Consider the following 21,705-nt stretch of genomic DNA (forward strand, 5'->3'; position numbering starts at 1 on the left):
AGACCCTTAAGACATCGTGATCCCCCCACGGGATTAGAGGAATTTGCTCAAGCGTTAAAAGAGACTCATGCTCCCAAAGGATATGTGAACAATCGGGATGTTATAAAAGCCATGGACAAACCAGGGAAAATCAGTACGCCTAGACCTCTAGAGGAAGAGGAGAGCGGATTTCAAGAAATCTCGGGTTTTGACCAATCGTTCTATGAAACTCCCAGACGAATGATGACCCCTAAAAATATCTGGGAGGCCAGTAAAAAGACATCACGTGAAATTGGAAAATGGTTAAATCTACCATGAAAGCAGAACAGATCTTACAGCGACTGTATTACGATCCCAAGACAGGGTATGGGGGAGTCCAGGCGTTGTATCGTCAAGTGCGTCAATTAGGACACAAGATTACCCTGTCTCAAATTCGAGAATGGGTGAAAGCTCAAGATACCTATACCTTGCATAAACCGATACGGAGGAAATTCAAGCGACGACAAACACGAGTGACGGATATGGATGAACAATGGCAATTAGATTTAGCCGATGTCTCCAGCTTGAAACAAGACAATAATGGGTATACGTTTTTATTATGTGCCATTGACGTGCTGTCTAAATATGCCTGGGTCGTGCCTTTAAAACAGAAAACGGGGAAAGAAATGATACGAGGCTTACGACGGATTTTTCGAGAGGGACGTCGCCCCGTGCGCATTCAGTCCGATCAAGGAAAAGAATTTACCAATAAAGAATTTCGTCAAGCCTTCAAATCCATTCATTTCTTTACGACCCGTAATGCCGAAACCAAAGCCAGTATTGTGGAACGTTTTCAACGCACGCTGAAAGCACGCATGTGGCGGTATTTTACACGTCATAAAACACGACGGTATGTCGATGTCTTGGGGGATCTGGTGTATGGTTACAATCATACCTATCATCGCAGTATCCGGCGAGCTCCTGCTCAAGTCAATGCCAAGAATGTCTTGACCGTATGGAAAACCTTGTATGGAAAACAGAGTGCCGATACCACGAGTCGCTTGCAAGTGGGGGATCGTGTACGCATTAGTAAAGCCAAACGTACGTTTGAAAAAGGATATTTACCGAATTGGACCAAAGAACTGTTTACCATCTCTAGAAAAGTGCCAGGACGAAACGTCTATCGTATTCAAGATGATCACGGGGAAGAATTAGAAGGAACGTTTTACGAGAAGGAATTACAACAAGTGATTAAAGACGATGATGTCTATGAAGTGGAAGAAATCTTAGGGTATAAAAAGCGGCGTGTGGGAAAAAAAGTCATTTCAGAAGTCAAAGTGCGTTGGAAAGGATATCCTCCCAGTTTTGATTCATGGATTCCGCAAGCGGATCTCATTCGGCCATGACCAACCAGTGGACTTTCTTGGGTGAAAAAGTCCCTCGAGCAGAAATTGTGTATTTTGCACAATTATTCCTGTGTTTAACCATCATTATCACTTCGGTCGTCATGTTAGCCTTAGGCGATCCCAATCGCGATTTTTGGATGGTGACCTTAAGTTCTTTGGTGGGCTACGTCATGCCTAGTCCACAAATGACGTTAGCGAGCCCGAGTATAAAACAGGAACGATCTTCTTCAGATTCATCAGTTCACCATGGCTAACACACAGTACGCCTGGAAACAAGAGGGAAAGAAAACGGCATGGTTTGCGGATAAGCAGATGTGTTTGATGCATTGTAAACAACACAAAACGTCCATACATCCTGTGTACTTGTACAAACGTATACTGATACCTCACGGATGGTCAGCCTTTATCATGAAGACCAAGTATCAAGAGTTTCGCTGGAAAGTCAAAGCCTTCTGGGGATTGATGGGACGACAAGACGAATCCGATTGGACCTTAAATGAGAGTCCTTGGTTTGACCATTCCGAGGACTGTCTCCGACATTTCAAAGACATGATCAATGAAGGTTATGATGTAGCCGATTGCTGGGGAACCCGACACTATCTGGTGATGCGACGACGCTTAGTCCCGAGACGAACACTAGAGTTGGAAGACTCGGATGCGTTGATGTGGGGTGGTGGTGGCCGCGATCAAGAAGAATGACATGTAAAATTGTGTATTAACATTATGTTGTATGTTGTTTCAAATAAAAAATTGTGAAAAAACAAAACGGTGTTGTGTATAAATAGAGAAGGAAACAGAGACAGGGGCTCATTTAAGACATCATGGCTGGAGGAGAAGGGTTTTACATGACTCTGTTGAGTGATGGGTCGATGGAATCGTTTCCGACGAATACGACGGCTCAATTTAAAACGTTATTGCCACACACCATGGACTTAACGGATGGAGCATGGGAAGTCGGATTGACCGAAATGATGTACTCGGCCAACTTACAAAACGTATCGGATAGCGAGGCTTATGTGGACGTTCTCATTCCAGATCCGTATACGAAACATGTCCAAGATCCCAACACTTATAAATGGGAAAGATTTAAGACAGAGAATATGGGTAAAGTCACGATGGCCAGGTGTGAGGTGGTGGTCCCCTGGGATCTGACACCATGGTCCCATCTCTTTGCGGGAGGGGATAGTTTATTTCCCTTCGATATCATTCGCATTCACTTCCGACCCGGAGCTTATACACAACCTTTGGCGTTAATCAATGAAATCAACGCAGCCTTAAGGAGAACCCTGTGGAAAGTATGGAGCGAGTTAGGGAATCCTAACGACGAGGGGAACAACCAGATCTTAGTGTATCACCCCGAGTACGATCGTGTCGAGTATCAGTTTAATGGGAAAGCACTGAGAACCACCCCCATGTGCATTCGTTTCCCTACGCCCTTAGCGTACAAGCTAGGTCTGGATAGTGACAAAATGATCCTGGGCGATGAAACCATGACGAAATGGATCAACGTGAATTACTTGGGGAACACGACCATGGATGTCTACGACAATCTGAAAGCCATGTATGTGTATTGTGACATTGTGGATCCTCAAGTGGTGGGCACCAACAAATTGAAATTATTGAGAGTCGTCCCCTGTACGGGTCAATACGACGATCGACAACAAGCCCGTTGGGAACCGATTCGAGCCGAATATTTGAAACTGAGTAAGAAATATTTCGATACCATTGAGGTACACATCATGAATTCTTTAGGGCGTCCTATGGGGTTTTTAAATGGGCGCTCCTTAGTCAAACTTCATTTCCGCAAAGTGTATTGAAAGATGAAGTACCATCGAGGAGTCAGACGCCAGAAAGGACACGGAATCTGGTTTCTCATTCCGTGGATTGCCAATGCCATTGTGGGTCAAGCGGGGCAAGGAAAGAAGAGAAAGAGACGGCGTAAAAAGTATAAAAAGCGGGTGTAACCCCTAACGAAGTTCATTTACATCAAGATGCACTACCATAAAGGTTTAATACGGCAGCAGGGTCACGGGCTTGGAGCCCTGTTGGGAATAGCCAGCAAAGTGGCGGGTCCCCTGATCAGCGGATTATTAGGTGGAGCCCCCGCACAACAGCAACAACAACAACAACGTCCTGTCTATCAAGAGAGATATTATGATTACGACCGCCCTTATCGCTCTTATCAGAGGAGACGACGTAGAAGCCATCCAACAGAAGAATATGATCCAGAATCTGAAAAGCAGAAGGGAAAAGGATTTTTCACCGATTTACTCAAATCGGGGGCTAAAAGTGCCTTAAAGGCTGCTGCTAAAACAGGGATGGATGTGTTAGATAATAAACGATCACTCAAAGACGCTCTCAAGACACACGGTGCCCAAGCCCTGAAAGAGACAGCAGGGTATGCTCGTAGGCGAAGATCTCGAAAAGCCCCATCCAAACGAGGAAGAAAAGCACGCACAGGAATACTCAGGAAGCCTGGAACCACGACCCTCAAAAGAAAACAGGTGGGAAAACAGGTGGGAATACAGGAAGGAAAAGGATCTGTTAAAAGAAAACAACGTATCTTAGCTCGGGGAGGGCCTCATAAGAGACCTAGGAAGCAACCTAGGAAGCGATCTAGGAAGGGAGGTAGGAAGCTAGTGAAAAGGGGTAAGCCAAAACGCTCTCTGGATATTTTCGACTGAGAACCCTATAAAAAGGGAGTGAGAAGGAGACCAGAACACATTTGATGCCAGTTCACGCTGAGTAACACATCGTTCCAATATGATGCACCGAGAATCTTGCGCTTGTGGCACCAGCAGTTTAGAACTGTTTAAAGTGCCCCCGACCAACGTCACTTTAGAAGATTCGAAATGGATGGAATATTACCCCATTTCCAGTACCCTCAACTCGGATACGGCTCCGATTGAATTTGAAATCAAAGGACAAGGAGATGAATATCTGGATTTATCCCAAACTTATCTCCAGATGGTATGTAAATTCACGAAAGCCAATGGAACGAATCTCGCAGGAGGCCATTCGACCTCCACCCCCGTGAATAACATTCTTCATTCCTTGTTCAGTGAAATCGATGTCAGTCTCAATGGAAAAGTCATTACCCCGGGGACGGATACTTATCCCTACAAAGCGTATCTGGAGAAATTGTTGTCTTATGCACCCAAGACTCTGGAAACCCAGATGAGAGCCTGTAGCTTGTGGGAAAAAGATACGGCAGGACATATGGATGAGGTCAAATTAGAAGCTCTGGCTCAAACTCCTATCGAATTTGCAGTAGTGTCTAACAAAGTCAACATCGCGGCCGTCATTCCGACTCCCGAGTATCCGGATGATTCCAAGAATGTAGGGTTGAGAAAACGTCACGAGAAGATTACAGACAGTAAGGAGATCGTGTTGATGGATCGATTACATCTGGATTTGTTTGAGCAAGAGAAATGTCTCCCTAATGGCTTGGATGTCCGTCTCCGATTCAATCGCGCTCGACCCCAGTTCTACATGATGACCGCTGCCGGGAGTAGTGGGAAAGTGGCCATTCAAAGTATGATCTTGTGGGTGAGGAAAGTCAAACCTGTGCCGAGTATCATTAATCTCATCAATCAGCAACTGAGTACTCAAACGGCGAAATATCCATTGAGACGAGTGGAAGTGAAAACCTTCACCATTCCTAGTGGCACCCAATCTAAAATCACCGATCATCTGTTTCAAGGACAGATGCCTAAACTGATCGTGTTGGGCTTTGTGGACAATGCGGCTTTTAATGGGGATAATACCAGAAACCCCTTTCATTTCCAAAATGAGAGAGTCAAGAAATTAGAAATCAGTATCAATGGAGAAATGATGGAAACCCGACCTTTGGAACCTAATTTCACCGACGATCAGTACCTGAGATCGTATTTGAGTCTGTACAAAGGCTTGGGAAAATTAGGTCAGGACTGGGCTCCGGACATTACCCTGGAAGAGTATAAAAACGGTTACACCCTCTGGTGTGTGGATTTCACGAAAGATCAAGAAGCCCAGACGGATAAATTTCATCTCATACAGACGGGGAACTTGAGAGTGGAAGTGCAATTTGCCGCCAACGTAGCCAGGACCTTAAACTGTGTGGTGTATGCCGTGTTCGACAATCTGCTAGAAATCAACAAACAACGAGAAGTCAGCATCGATTACTAAGAGAGAGAGAGATGGATACTCAGCAATTGAGAGATGTTTTACAACGAGATTTAGGACCGGCGTTTGCCGGTGTGTATCCTCGAGATGTCATACCTGAGCTGTTACCTCATCACAAAGCCATCGTGGTGAATACAGACCCTCACGATCGCCCTGGAGCGCATTGGGTCTGTTTGTATTTGAGTAGCCCTACCGTCGAATATTTTGATTCTTACGGATTACCCCCCAGCCATAAAGACATCCAAGACTTTATTCAACGCCACGGAGAGACTTGGATTCATAACACCCATTGTTATCAAGATTTGAATACGGATGTCTGTGGACAATACTGTGTGTATTTTTTACATCAACGCCATCGCCATAGAAGCACCGTACGAGAATGGTTACTTCCCTGGAAAGGCACGGCCTTACAACGCGATCGTTTTGTGGCGGATTGGTTTAAAGAGACCTTCCGTAAACCGAGAACCCATCAAGGACAAACTTGTCAATGTCAAAGACTGAATGTATTGTAAACTATGTTATTGTTATTGTTCATAGTTGGAGTTTAATAAAACGTTGGAAAAAAAAAAAAATTTCTTGTCATTGTAATCAACCATGTCTTTTCAAAAAGAATGGGTAGCCCTGAAAAGGGCTGTTTTCTTTCTCTCTCTGTTCTTGGTCTTTTCTCTTCTTCTTCTCTCTTCTCCTTCTTCTCCTTCTCTTCTTCTTCTTTTCTTCTCGGTCCCCCTCACTGTCTGTTCTTCTTCTTCTTTCTTCTCTTCTTTTTCTGCTCCTCCGGGGGTTGCTCGTGGTCAAACACAAAAACGGGCAACCAGCCGTGTTTAAAAAACAATCTCCCCGGAGGCCGTTGCACCACTTCCAACTCTGCGTCCCAGTTTTCCTCAGGCGGGGGCAGATCCTGGCTCATGGGCGGTGGGGGAAGAGCCTCCCGTGAGGCCGGCGGGGTAATCTCTTGCTCCCAATCCTCCTCCCATTTGATACAATAATCATTCACTGTAGGGTCTGGTCCTACTCTGCGGCTCATGGTTCTGGTTCCTTAAAAAAATCGGAATGCCCGATTTTGACGTTGCGCTCGGTTTAAAAAGGCGAGAGCGCGGACGTCCTCGAAAACATCCCCTACCTCAGATGGCTGACGTCATGTTGATGACTCCTCAAAAAACACTATATAAATAGGTCACTTGTTACCATTTTTCTCAATCATGTCGTTTGAACGGTACGCGGATGATGAGAAAGATGTACTAGTGTGTGGGTATTGCCGAGGACCTTGGTCAACTTGTGGCTGTTTTCATTATAAAAAAGAAAACATCCTGGCCAAACAGAAGTGGATAGAGAGATTGGCAGAGCTGACGTATTATCCCTTTGTCTATAAATGTTGTGGTCACACTAGAGAACCCTGGCTAGAGTGTAAGTGTCCGCAGCATTGTACCATCACCCCTGAAGAAGAAATAGTGCATAAGGACTGTACCTGTGAGATCTGTCAGGAGTTTAGAGAGCGCTGGACTCAGAGAAAGTTTGATCCCCGGCTGTTTCAACATTGTCCTTACAGTCAAGAACCCTGGTCAACGTGTACCTGTGAGACCTGTCAACCAGCATGTCGGTGACGGATCTACGAGGAGATGTATTATCTCTACCTTGGGTGGATGCTATTGTACAACAATGTAACTGTTTAACGGTGAAACCTCATGGATTAGCCGGAGGCAATTGGGCTCATTATAGCCAATGGATTTGTGACTTTGCTTATCAGTATCATAAACATGTTTACATTGTCAAGAAAATGTAACTTTATTATAGCTTTATTCTAGCTATTACTTGTGTTAATAAAAACTTTTTTAAAACAAACTTGTGTGTTTCTTGATTTTTGCCATAAAAAGTGTCTTTTCAAAAAAGTTGGTGGCCCTGAAAAGGGCCGTTTGGTCCTAAGGACCGACTTTCATTCCCTGCTTCCGGTAAACCGGCATAACGGGCACCGTCCCCGGGTGTGTCGCCGCTCCTGTAACTCTTCCACGCACGAGCAGCAAGCTGGGCGCTGTCCACATCCCCTACACGTAATTCCAGAGTGTACCCTGTCTTGCCAGCAGACAGGACACTTAAACCAGATGGGAACCGCCCTATCTGCCCAGCCAGGGACAGTCATAGGGTGGTTCCTCGGGGGATGAGTTGCCACCGGTGCGTGGGTTGGTCTCGGTGGCGGAGTCCTCCCTGCAAACCGGATGGTAGGTGGTGGGGGTCTTGCATGGGCTGCTGGTCTCGGTGGTGATGCTGTGTCTGCGGCCAACAGCGACGGACTCTGGGCTGGACTGGGAGGTGGTGCGGGGGACGGTGACCGCGGTGAATACTCCACCGGTGACGCTGGTGAGTCGCTCATCGGCACCGGGCTGTATTCCACTGGTGCCGATGGGATCGCTGGTGGTGGTGTTGTAGGCGTCGCCGGGGAGTAAGGTGGTGGTGGTGAGGGTGGCTGTGGGGCCCGTCGGCGCGGTCTCGTGGCCGTGGAGATTCGAGCGGTGCGGCGGCGGGGTGCCCTCCCTTCATACTCGGCCCGCACCCGGCAGATGATCTCACGGACCCCACTCTGGTCGAAAGGGGAGAAGGTGCTCAGGTCGTTCTCAGAACGCACGACCCAATTCTCCCCTACCCGTTCCTCAGCCACCACTACCAGCCGGTACCGAAAGCCAGGCAAGGTCTGGAAATTGTAGAGCGGGTCTCTTCTTGCATCCATTCTTCTTTCTTCTTTAAAATCCTTCAAAAATCTTCTACAACTGTGCTGGATCACCAGTGAAGCGAACTGGCGAGTGCGCCGGTATATATCAGGAAAGCGCGGACCTCCTCGAAAACATCCCTCGCTTCGGAGACGAAGCCAAGATGGTGGCCGTCAAAATGGCGGATTTGTGCTTTCGAGTAGAGAGTTTTTTCTCATTGTCTTTTTCTAGACATTCGATATCTGTGCAAGGTAGATTTAATCTGATAGATTCTGAGACGGCGAATGCGTTAAACTTATTTTTATTTTGCTACGTCGCATAGTTTTCAAAGAAACAGCGGTTAAAGAGGTCGAGTCGAGGTTCAATGTTTCTTCACCCCCTCTTTAAAAATTTATTTCTCGACCATGTACATCCCTAACAACATCTCATAAGGTCTATTCGATAGAAAACACCTTATTTGATTCGATTTTCACTCTACCTTTAGGATTTTCTGGATTCCTCAACAAATAAACCCTTCTCTGAGAGACTCAACCAAACACAGCTTTCGTGTAAACAATTTTATTCATGTCACATATTTCAAATACATAACTCCCACACACAACACCAATGCACATGTCTTTTTAAAATAGGGTCCAACATTTTTTCCATTTCTCGAATCCTGCGTTGAAATCGATAGCGATCAGCAGCTACAGTCATCCAGATACTTGTCCGGTCTTCTTCGGGTAACAGATACACTTCATTATGATCCAGATTAAAAGTCACACGTTTTCTTGTATTTTGTTGTACATGTGATGAAGATACCGTCCTCGAAGGGTCTCGATCACCCCACTGATGTGCGGCTTTGTTCTCTTTAATTCCTCGGCTACTAAATGAATCAACACTAATGCCTCGGTGTTGATACGGTTCTCGATCAAATGTCTGCATATCCACCAATATTCGTCTAAAGTGATTGGAAATAATACCGCACGAAGACAGGATTTCAATTTTTGAAAATCTGACAAGTTTTCTATTTCCTCAATACACTGTAGGACAAATGTTTTTTCGATGTTATCCCTAGCACTCATGATTTCATCAATGAAATGAATTAAGTTCTTCACACTTTATGTATACTTCTCGAAGCCAGTCCTTGGTGATACTTTCAATCTCGGCGGTTTTTTCAGGCATGCGTTTCTTGAATTCCTCCCCCGCGACATAAATTAACATCAATCCCGCATCGTTATAGAGATTGATGTACACATGGTTCCGTAGATCTGTATATTCGTCCAGAGTCATTGGAAACAACCCCGCTATCAGATAATTTTTAACCGCTTGAAACACCGTATCGTCTTGCATTTTCTCCACCCATTCTAATGCATGGTTATGCGCTTTTTCTGCGATGTTGTCACTGCTGGCCATCCTCCAGGAATAAAGGAAAAGAAAACGGTTAGGTTTTTTTATACACCTTTTCCAACCAGTGATCGGTAATCGCTACAATCGCCCCAGTCTTCTCAGGTTCCCGTCGTCTAAATTCTTGGTCCATGGTATAAATCATGATCAATCCAGACTCTCTGTTCAGGTTGTCGGCTATATGCTTGCAAACGCTGGAATATTCATATAAGGTCATAGGAAATTCCCAAAAGATCAACAACTTCATGGCGAATTTATATCTCAACGGGTGTTTTTCTTTCCAGTCCTTGATACACTGTAATGCAGCGCTACGAGCGTTGTTCACCGATTCTTTGTAGTCCTCGAAATACTGTAATACAGCGGTAAGAACGTTGTTGGTCAATTCAGCCATGATGATCAAAATGAAAAAATTCTAAAACGTTCTTGTTTTATAACAGGGCAGCCATTCCTTTCATACGAATCAGTTCCACGAATCCTTTTTGTAGACAATCGCGTAAGATCCGATCAATGTCACTCATCTGGTCTGGAAGATTCTGTTTCAATTCCTCAGCATACAAATAAATCATGAGTAAACGTCCCGTATTGGTATTCTCCGCTAATGAATCAGCAATCCGTTGAAAACTATGTACATTTCTGACCTCCGGTGACATCTGTTGTACAAATTGACGAGCATTTTGAATGTGAGGATTATGTAAGGCCACGTTCATACATTGTAGTACATAGCTATATCCATTTATTCTCGTAGTAGCACTGCCGCCCATAGTAAATAACGAACGTTCAGAAAACACCTGTATTTATAGGTAAAGGTTATGCATCACGTGATCAAACACCTGCACCACGTGATCAAACACCTGTACGTCAGGTGGTTTTTCTACAGTCATTCTTGTCTGACCTTCAGTCATGGATACACGGAGAATTTTAAGAGCGAGACGCCGCGGCCAGGGAATACAACCAGTGGAGAATTTAACCATAGTAGAAGATTATGTAGACGAGATGGAGATCTGGGACAATTTAGTACAGAGATGTCGCCATCGAATACGCTGGGGCCGATCTAAAAATTGGTGTTTTGACTATGTATTGCAGTCACATGAAACAGTGGAGGATATTTACCTGCGTTTAAGTGACATGTACCTGAAAAATTCCCCCCTCATACAGTACATGATTTACCAGTTTTACACGTTATTGAACGGCACTCAAAAAGTATCGGGATTTATTCGACTGGAGAAACCACGTTACCGGAGAAGTGTATGGGTATTGTTTTGGGATGCACACTGGATGTGGGAAACCGTCGAAGAGATACGTTTCCCCGGGAGAAGAGCTCGACAATTAGTACAACACATTATATCCGAAGATCATGACTTACACGTGTATATAGAAGAACCTGCGTATGAAGCCGGCCATTTTTAAAAATAAAAACTTCATGCACAGCCCTTTTTAGGGCTACTTTAAACACCAATATAAGTTCCATTCCACTAAAGTCAATGTGTACCAATGGGCACTAGCACGCGCTGGTCGCGAGAAACCGACTTTTCAAGTTCAATTAGGGCACTAGCACGCGCTGGTCGCGCGATGTTCTAGCTGAAACCGGTTTTTCCAGAAAAAGATGATGCAACCACGTGCTCCCCACGTGCCCCTCACGAGACAGAATAGTCTAGACATTTTGCTGGCTATAAAAGCGGAGCCCCAGTGTCAGTCCTCATTCGATCTTCAATCACCTTCCAGAAGACATGGCTCAGAAACAACTAGAATTTGTGGACAAAGCTCAGAAGAAAATAGATCAGCTGGTACAGAAGGAGATGGGGCCACAGAAAGACTACATTGAACTGAAGAAAGCTAAGAGTGACGATCAGAAGACTGAACTGGGGAAGACCTCGAACTTCTATCTCACGTCTCCAGACTACGTTGCTCAAAGAAGAAGAGAAGAGAAGAAGATGGCCCAGACCTCGAACCAGACCACGAGCTTCAATCTCACGCCTTCAGACCACGTTGCTCGACAAGAGAAGATGGCCCAGACCTCGGATTACCTCCCTAGCCAGAATCCGACAGACCCCGGATTAGGCTTCTATTTTCCCGATTCCCAAGATGCTACGGGACTGGAGATGGGCTTATACGATAAACCGCCCTTCGGTGGAGAAGATTCCCCCATGAGCAGGACCGATTTCGCCATCATTACCACGACACTAGACGGGATCGTTAACCGCATTAATGTGCTGAGTAATGAGATTGGAAATCATACCACAATCCTACTGAAGAAGCTGGAAGAGCTGACTTCTAAAAAACCTAGGAAGGAATACACTCCAGATTACACTGCTAACCCGTGCTACACGTGTGGAGAAACAGGACATTGGTCGCCGGATTGCCCACAGAAAACAGATTATCCGCAGACCAGTAAGAAATCGAGGTCAGCAGATTCTCAACAGACCAGCAAGAAAACCAAACAAAAGGATCCTTGCTTCAAATGCGGAAAAATAGGACACTGGATTAGTGAGTGTCCAGAAGAACAAGCGGAGATAGATGCGATGATTGGACCCGTACCTGGCTCAAAACCCCCTGTGAAGAGAGAATACACACCGTTAGAGATGTGGAATCCGCCCCCACCTACTGAAGAACGGCCAAAAAAGAAGAAGAAACTCAGCAGAAAGTAATGGACTGTGCTTGAACTGTTATGCTTATTGAACTGTTTTTATGCTTATTGAACTGTTTTTATGTTTATTGAATTGTTTTGCATTGTTCTATGCTTGTACCATTGTTCTTTAATAAACATGTCAACTTAAAACCTTGTGTTATTCTTTTAGATTTAATACACTGTTATTCTTTTAGATTTAATACACAGGATTTCACTGGATTTTCAGAAAAATAGCAGGAACTCATTCCAGGAACTCAAAGCGAAAGTACCGCATCATAGACCAGCGGCCATAGCCCAGTCTATTCACCCGCTCTACAACCCCTGCTGGGGTTGACCCCGTCCTAGTGCACTCCGTTGACCCCGACACCGCTTGACCAATCAAAAACGCCCTTACTTGACCTCATTTGCATAAAAAGTGCACTCAGTTGACCTCCCTATCGGGACGCGTTATACTACTCAATGACAACATTTATACTTTGAAATCATTATATACATGTATAACATGCATTTGAACCCGAAATTTTCTAAACATCCTGTTAAATGATATGTTAGATATCAATTATTAAGAAATGTTTGCCGAAATTCAGGAAGCAACGTTACGCAGCTTGATATGGCATACCTACAGGCCGAAAGTTTTATTGTATATTTATAGTTTTACGTTTAAAATTACATGTATATTGAAACACTAATTTTATTCATCCCATATAGCAAAAAGAAAATTGTAGCGCGTAACAATGTAAAATCATTTGTTTGTAAGCACAGTCGGCTTTTAATAGTATTTTTATTTATTTATTTTTTTTAGAATCTAATTACTATCGTATCTTAATATGATTTTTTATGAACCATGTACATGTAGAAGTAACTGTAGGCGGCAGAAAACCCTAACCCTAACCCAATAATAGATAAAGACGTTAATACAAAGCGAACAACTGATTTTCAAAACATACCGAATTAAAATAGTAGTCAAGCTTAAAGGAAAGCAAAAGTAACAGACTTCGTTCCAAAACTAACTTTTTACTATACAGTGTTGCATGTATGTTGATACACAATAGATTGTCTTGGGAGAAACCTGTCTGATGCTGAAAAATAAGTCATTTGCATGAAGATGATTATAAACATGTTTAAGCATAATTCTTTCAAATATCTTACAAACACGGCTCAAAAGAGACACTGGTCTATAATCTGAAGGGTCATCCTCCTTGAACAAAGGAATTACACGTGCTGTTTCCGTTCATTTAGGTCCACCTTTAAACGTGCAGATTCGTTAAACAACATAGATAAGAGATGGTTTCTATGCATGCTTTCAGTATTTTGTGACTTATTGCTTTATTAACTGATAGTACCGACAGATTGTCAATGGATTCATTTAATGACTACCTCAGCAAGATTTTCTCTACATTTACAACCTACGGATGGAAAATAAGGTGGATGACCTTCGTCATTGATAGACGAAACGGAAGTTAAAAAAAAAAAAAAAGTTTCTCAAACTCTAAATCCGCGAATGCTAGGTATACGTTGTTGTTATCTACTGTGTACAGGGTTATTTTCGCCCCGTGTTATTTTTCGCCTTTCTACACTAACAGAGTTTCGCCCCCGTTTTTAAATTCGCCCATACATAGTTGTGTTAAAAGAGAGATACGAGAGAAAACAGTTATAATGACATGCACTGCTAAATGAAAATGTTTGCTGCTGAATTAATACTTTCAAACACAGAAAGAATTGATTCCTGCTTGTGATTTTTAATCAGATTATTAACTTTGAATATCAACGTCTGTACAACGTCTGTACTCTTATATACCCAAATTGTCTGTACTCTTATAGACCCAAATTGTCTGTACTCTTATAGACCCAAATTGTCTGTACTCTTATAGACCCAAACTGTCTGTACTCTTATAGACCCAAATTGTCTTTACTCTTATAGACCCAAATTGTCTTTACTCTTATAGACCCAAACTTGTCCTTTGTACGAATTCAAAAGTAACAAGTAATTGTTTGCTCGGGTTTTATTACTACTAAAACGTATATTTTGTGGCACATGTCTCACTTGTAGTCTATTGCATTTCGCCCCAATATTGGGATTTGAAGTTCAACATTCACTAACGTGATAAAATGAATAAAAAATAAATCTTCTCTACAAATGATCATAGAACAGGAATTATAAAACATTTGTTTCATTTATTTATGATTAATTCACAAAAGGAAGTGCATGCTTCACAAAAGAAAGTGTGTCTAAACAGGAAGTGTATATAACACTTTATAAACTGTAGTCAATGGATCACATGACATTTGATGCACCTGATCCCACCTCTGGTATATCCAGGGATCCGTGTTTGTCTGATCCCACCTCTGGTATATCCAGGGTTCTGTGTTTGTCTGATCCCACCCCTGGTATATCCAGGGGTTCGTGTTTGTCTGATCCCACCCCTGGTATATCCAGGGGTTCGTGTTTGTCTGATCCCACCTCTGGTATATCCAGGGGTCCGTGTTTGTCTGATCTTACCTCTGGTATATCCAGGGGTCCGTGTTTGTCTGATCCCACCTCTAGTAAATATGTATATCCAGGGGTCCGTGTTTGTCTGATCCCACCTCTGGTATATCCAGGGGTCCGTGTTTGTCTGATCCCACCTCTAGTAAATATGTATATCCAGGGGTCCGTGTTTGTCTGATCCCACCTCTGGTATATCCAGGGGTCCGTGTTTGCCCAACTCTCTATTTTGTATTTGTTATAGGAGTTATGAGATTGATCACTGTTCGTTTTCTTCACCTTTTATGCGTACATCTTGTATTAATTCCTTTATTCTCGAGTATCTGGGTCTCCGGGAAATATTCATCTTCCGCTTGAAAATAGTGAAGTTGGAATAATATCTGTTTAATTCGTTGCAAATTCACTTTGTTCAATTGATTCATCAGAGAATCTTGAAATTATATATATTATTACTACAGTTATTAGAAAACCCCATACATGTAACAAAAGTTATGATAATCTATAATTATACCCGGCAATCAGCCTGTCTGTCCGTCTCTCTGTAGACATGATTATGTCTATGCATGTTCTAAGATACTAGTGAATGGATTTTTCTGAAATTTTGTACACTCATTACTCACCGTATGTAATTGTGCATCTGGTATTTTTATATTCATTGGACAATTTTCCTTCAAGTTAAAGGCTTTTTTCTACTTATGGACATTGTCATTATTTAAATTAAAAAGAATATATCTTAAAAATTTCTGTTTTGCTTTAACGGGTGGGGGAGGGGGGGGGGGCTCTTTGTGTGGAAAAATATTTCACAAACAAATTAAAAGGTTTAAATCAGACCTGTTACATACATTGTTTTCATTAAAGTAAAATAACATTTATGTATCTTATATTTTAATTTATAGTGAATGTATGAATATTTCCATCTTCCATGTATCCATTTTCTGTGAGGTGTATTAATCCCGAAAGGACGGTTTTAGTTTAGCTTGTTAACATATTCCTGAACATTATCAAAACAAATTATCAATGAATGTCCGCCTTTGACCGCTCCTTGTATGGCATGTCAAACATTGCAATATTTCATCTTTTCCATTTGCATTGTATAATTTTCCATTTGTATTCTATATTTTCCATTTGTATTGTATAATTTTCCATTTGAATTCTATATTTTCCATTTGTATTGTATAATTTTTTCGTTTGCATTGTATAATTTCCATTTGCATTGCAAAATCTTTCATTTGTATTGCATCCGAAGGATTGTTTATTTTGATTTGTTACGAAGGATTTCATTAGTTTAGGTCCCACTTATATTTAGCCGTCACCAGCTGCAGGTACCACAAATAGACTTACTATGCTACATGAACGCGCACAGTGGCGTAGCAGTGGGGGTTCTTTAACGTATCAACGCCTGTCGCAACACGGGATGTCTGCTTTTAAGGTCACATTATCCGAAAGATCCGTGATTCTGACTTTTAAAAAGCAATGTGTATGGGGAAGTTTTAACTATATTTACGTCTTAGGTTTGATGCAGCCATGACACGAGTAAAACTCGAACATTCGATTTCACGGTTACGAACCAAAGGGTATATCACTAAACTACCGCGATCGGTTCCATATAAGGACTAGTTGAACATACATGTAGCTAGCAATGACGAATCTTACGCCGGGAGACCCCCCCCCCCCCATCCCTCCCTTCACAAATATGATATTTTGTATAGAAATGTCGAAAAAAGCAAGCAGGTACGTTTTATTTTGTCAGAACGCACTTGTTTCAGGGGACCCCGCCCTCCCCCTGCAACCCCCCCCCCCTCCCCATCCACCAAGTCTTTGCACTGGACTCACTAGGGATCTTAAGACAGTCCCCAGACATCCAGCAGTTTACTGCATACTTTCGTTCAGAATTATCTAGATCAGTCAGTGGTTAAATAGGAGACTAGTTTGAATATACTGATCACATTATACGCATAAAAGCGATAAATTAATTGGGGGAGGGGGTGTTACACCATTGCACTTAGAAAATACGGTACATTCCTGCGAAACGTGGCTCATGAACTTGACTTCTTCAACATCTCGCGCATTACCAAATTCGAAAAACTGTAACGTGCACCCCAGCCGAGCGGTATATTTTCTGCAGGCACGTACCTGATTACACTCAGGATCTCTGGATTTTATATTCCAACAAATGATTTAAAAAGAAACTGTTACTTCACAGTTTGAATCAATGGCCAAAATCAATGAATTTATGTGCTATAGGCTAGATCTATTTACTAAATCAATATATTTACGGTGATTCTTTAAATCAATTAACCCTCCGGAAGTCTATTGACATATAAAAACTTGTACCACTGGTACAGCCCAAATGACCCCGACACTTGGTCCTGACACTTTGTCGATAGCTGTACCTCTGGTCCTCTACACGTGGGAACCAACGTTGTTCACTTGGCCCTGACCACTTGTACACCTATGTCTATCGACCTACCACCGTGTCCCTTAACCCTGCCAGTTGGCTTACCAGTGTACCTAGCCTTTGGGTTTGGTCACCTGGTCCACCGCGACCAAGAGGTCTCTTGCCCGTAGGTGTTTCCAGTTCACTTTGTCACCGGGGTACAAACTTATTCAGTTTTTATTGCCGAGTGACAAAGTTACAGTGGCTAACCTACGGACGCAACCTATATCTTGAGACTTATTCAGCCCCTTATGTGAATAGCTTATTCAGCTATTCACCAAACCCTAAAGCTCTTTATTTTATTGTGTTACTTACTTTGCTTCGATCTGTCGCCTTCGACTGCAATTGCAAGAGTGTTGCTTCCACAGCTTTCAGTCGTATTTATACTGCCCGGGCGACTTAGACTCGTCCAACCCAAGGGTAGTCAGGTCAAATAGACTCCCGTGCCCGATTTCAATTCATTAAACCAAACCCGATTCATTACACTACCCACCTTTCCAGGTTCATACGTCCCGTATGAAATGTGACCAACAAAAATAAACATTTTTTTTTCTTTTATCTTCTACTTACAAGTAAAGGGTATCATGTAAATAACAAAGCGAATCATTTAAACATGATGCACAGAAACTAGACTACTTTATCTAAGTAATCGTTGATCATTTAACATTGTTCTCATAATAATCAAATTAACTTTTTCTTCTCCACCTTCTTCATTGTCTTGCCATCCTCTACCCATCTGGTGGTAATCACTGTGCTTTCAGTATAATACAGAGGATCTGTCTGGCACTGAGCGTCCTTGTATTTCCCCAGCTTACTATCACCCATGTCCGGCAAGAGGTCATCGGATATGCTCTTATCTGGCACTGTTGCTGTCACCAATTCCCTGTGGGGCGTGTGTATCGGCATTGGTCGAGTAGGCTTCCTCACCACCCTGCCAATCTCTACTATTTTACCAGCCTCTTCTCTAAGTGATCGTTTGATGGACGGTCCTGGTTCATGGTCAACATCTTCCTTCTCGTGTTCATCTGCCACTACAGGAAGTACCTCCACCAAGCTCCCAGGATCCTGACCTAACCAAGATTCTTCATCTGAATCCACATTGCCTAGGTCTTCACTGTCAATACCACCGTCCATCTGTTCTCTATCATCAACGAGATCATGTTTCCTTTTCATGTGTCTCTTGATATTTCTCGATGTCAGGGAACTGAAGTCACAGTGGTCACAGTAAATCAATGCCTTGCTGCAACTTGTTATGTGTTTGGCCATTTCTTCATCCGTATAAAACCTCAAAGGACACAATGGACACTTTCGACCTTTCCTCACTGTAGTCTTGGTTTTTGGCATATCTACAAAAATCACACAAAATATAATTGTAGTTTTAAATTTTGATTTACAAAGTTATATTGGATACCAAAACAAAACAACAAGAGGACAGTAATTATATCGTGTAATCTGACATCCATTTCGGTGGACGTCTTGATCTTTTTGCGGCCATGTTTTCGTTTTCTCTATGCTCTAGCTCTAACCCTTCATCCTGAATGCCCCTTTCTACTTGTACCTCTGGAAGTAAATCTTCCACAATCTTATCATTATCTAGAAGGTCATTGGACACTTCTCCAGATAAGATCTGAGGATGTTTCTTCCTTAATCTATCAACATGAACCACCTGCTCTTTACCCCTTGACCCACAGTTGACACGGTAGGTCAAATCAGAGCATTTGTTTAGTATTTGAAATGGCCCATGCCAAAATGAAGTCAGCTTAAATGATCTACCAGGTTTTCGCACAGGGAAATACACAAAAACTTGATCACCTGCTTTGAATTTCTCAAAAGCAAGTTTTCTATCGTGATATATCTTTTGTCGACCCATGGCTTGTTTGACACTGTTTCTAACAATCTTATGCGCCTCTTCCATTTTCTCTTGCAAAATCCAAACCCACTCATTCCTAGGTACAACTTTTGCCTGATACGGTAATTCATACATCAAATCAAGAGGCGTTGAAACTTCTCTGCCTAACATCAGGAAGTTTGGTGTGTACCCAGTAGTTTCATGAACTGCAGAACGATAAGCTTGCATCACATAAGGAAGGTATTCGTCCCAGTCACTATGAAACTCGTTCACATAAGTACTTAGCATTGTGGCTAGTGTTTTATTGAACCTTTCTACCATACCATCACTTTGAGGATGATATGGAGTGGTTCGGGTCTTCTGGATCCGCAATAACTGACAAAGCTCCTGAAACAGCTGGCTCTCATACTGCCGTCCCTGATCCGAATGAATTTGGTTGGGTACCCCAAATCTTGCAATTACTTCCTCTACTAATATTTTTGCAACTGTTTGGGCTTCCATATTCGGCATGGCAAAACTTTCGGTCCATTTCGTAAAATAGTCGCTTACCACCAAGATGTAACGATTACCTGCATTTGTTCTGGGTAGCTCCCCTAAGATGTCAGTAGCAATGCGTTCCATGGGTACTCCTGTTTCGACAATTCCCATGGGTGCCCGTTTACTTTTGTTTGGGTTTTTCCTTTTCGAGCACTGATTACAGCCCATCACGTACCCTCTAACATCTTTTCGACAACCTGGCCAAAAGTATTTACTTTTGACTTTTTCCAAAGTCTTTTTATACCCTAAGTGACCTGCACCCTTAAAATCATGACAAAAGTACAAGACATTTCGTCTCTCACTTAGTGGAACTAATGCCTGATATATAGGACCATCTCTACCAGAGTCCCACTCCCTGAAAACCATATCATCTCTGAGAACCAACCTGTCCCACTGACCAACAAGATTTCTTAGGAAAGTACTTTTCCCCGCCATATTGTCTGCTTTCGGTTTTGATCCATCTTTAAGGTGTTTAATTACAAATGCTATGTCTGTATCCTTTTCCTGGAGTTTCTTTAAAGATGACAGATCAGGTAATTGTTCATTTGTCAGCATATTCACGTCTCTCTGTTCTTGGTCCTCCCAGTTTGAAGAAAAACCGCACTGTCTACAGGGTATTCGGCTGAGAGCGTCTGCATTTTTATGTTGAATACCGGGACGGTGTTCTATCTGCATATCATATGTGTTGAGAATCTCTATCCATCTGGCCAACTGTCCCTCGGGATGTTTAAATCGTAATAGCCATTTCAAAGAACTATGGTCAGTTCTTACACGAAATTTTCGTCCCTCCAAAAAATGTCTAAATATTTTCACAAAGTGAACGACTGCAAGCAACTCTTTTCTGGTCACACAATAATTCCGTTCGCATTTTGACATAGTTCTGCTGGCATACGCTATTACTTTTTCATGGCCATCTTGTACTTGGGATAGAATAGCACCTATAGCATCCTGGCTGGCATCGGTGTATAATATAAATTCTTTAGCAAAATCAGGATGACCTAACACGGGTGCTGATGTTAACTTTTCTTTCAATTTTTGAAACGCATCGTGACATTCAGTATTCCATACAAAGTTTCGGCCCTTCTCTGTAAGTCGATGTAGACACTTGGCAGTCTTGGCGAAATTTTCTATAAATTTACGATAATAACCGCAAAGTCCCAGGAAGGAGCGTACCTCGTGGGCATTATTCGGTACTGGCCAATCTCTAATGCTTTTCACCTTTTCTGGGTCTGTACTAATACCCTCTTCCGAGATTACATGTCCCAAAAATGTTACAGTCCTTTGAAACAAGTGGCACTTCTTGGCCTTCAGGCGCAATCCAGCATGCTGAAATCTATCAAAAACTTTCGTAAGATTATGCAACATGTCTTCGAACGATTTTCCCATGATAATGGTAAACAAGAGGTACACAAGACAAATATCCCAATTTAAACCTGCTAGAACTGATTCCATCAACCTCTCAAACGTTGCTGGTGCACAGCAGAGTCCAAATGGCATCACTTTAAATTGAAACAATCCTCGTCGGGTAGTAAACGCTGTTTTATGTTTATCCTCTGGATCCAGTTCCACCTGCCAATATCCCGAAAACATATCCAGGGTTGAAAACCAGCTATACCCGGACAGTTGATCCAAAGATTCATCAATTTTTGGCAGGGGATAAGCATCTTTTACTGTACATGCATTAAGACGCCTGTAGTCCACACAAAAGCGATACGTGTTGTCTTTCTTCTTAACCAAAATAATTGGCGAAGCCCACGCACTTACAGATGGTTCTATAATGTTGTGTTCTAACATCTTTGTGATATTTCGATCAATCTCCTCAGACAAATGTGCAGGCGCTCTACGAACTGACTGTTTTACGGGTCTTAAATTCCCAGTGTCAATTTTATGCTTCACAAGAGTTGTTTTCCCCAACTCTTTGTTACTCTTGGCAAACACATATTGATATTTTTGAATAAACTTTCTGACTAACTCTGTCTGATCTTTGTTTAGATTCTTTGCCGACTCTTCTTCTAAATCCTGCAAATCTTGCCTCTCTTTCCAGTCTACACTAGTACTTTGGTTCATAGGGCAATCCACCACATTGGTTTCTTGATACTGTCCAATTTCAGTATTTTTGTAAACAACCTTTGGCTCGGGGGTGATATTTAGGAGTCTC

At 42.5% G+C, this 21,705-nt stretch overlaps 3 protein-coding genes across 3 annotated transcripts; 1 reads left to right on the forward strand and 2 right to left on the reverse strand.

Annotated features, from left to right (window-relative positions):
- Positions 1-4,127: 4,127 nt before the first annotated feature.
- On the forward strand, positions 4,128-6,029 carry LOC130047562 (uncharacterized protein F54H12.2-like). Its single transcript, XM_056142876.1, has 3 exons — positions 4,128-5,162; positions 5,292-5,513; positions 5,973-6,029. Exons 1-3 carry the CDS (start codon positions 4,128-4,130, stop codon positions 6,027-6,029), a joined length of 1,314 nt encoding a protein of 437 aa, XP_055998851.1.
- Positions 6,030-7,458: 1,429 nt separating this feature from the next.
- Positions 7,459-8,247, reverse strand: LOC130047563 (uncharacterized). The gene has a single exon (XM_056142877.1). It carries the CDS (start codon positions 8,245-8,247, stop codon positions 7,459-7,461), a length of 789 nt encoding a protein of 262 aa, XP_055998852.1.
- A 9,595-nt stretch (positions 8,248-17,842) lies between these two features.
- LOC125656817 (zinc finger protein Pegasus-like) lies at positions 17,843-18,505 on the reverse strand. Its single transcript, XM_048887398.2, has one exon. It carries the CDS (start codon positions 18,503-18,505, stop codon positions 17,843-17,845), a length of 663 nt encoding a protein of 220 aa, XP_048743355.2.
- Positions 18,506-21,705: the final 3,200 nt, after the last annotated feature.

This window comes from Ostrea edulis, chromosome 7, assembly GCF_947568905.1.
Source record: "Ostrea edulis chromosome 7, xbOstEdul1.1, whole genome shotgun sequence".
NCBI lineage: Eukaryota > Metazoa > Mollusca > Bivalvia > Ostreida > Ostreidae > Ostrea > Ostrea edulis.

Coding starts and splice junctions, on each gene's coding strand:
- LOC130047562 (XM_056142876.1), top strand. CDS start 4,128: ATGATGCACCGAGAATCTTGCGCTTGTGGCACCAGCAGTTTAGAACTG. Junction 5,163..5,291: donor TTCATTTCCAAAATGAGAGA/GTCAAGAAATTA, acceptor AAATTAGGTCAG/GACTGGGCTCCGGACATTAC. Junction 5,514..5,972: donor AAATCAACAAACAACGAGAA/GTCAGCATCGAT, acceptor ATTGGTTTAAAG/AGACCTTCCGTAAACCGAGA.
- LOC130047563 (XM_056142877.1), bottom strand. CDS start 8,247: ATGGATGCAAGAAGAGACCCGCTCTACAATTTCCAGACCTTGCCTGGC.
- LOC125656817 (XM_048887398.2), bottom strand. CDS start 18,505: ATGCCAAAAACCAAGACTACAGTGAGGAAAGGTCGAAAGTGTCCATTG.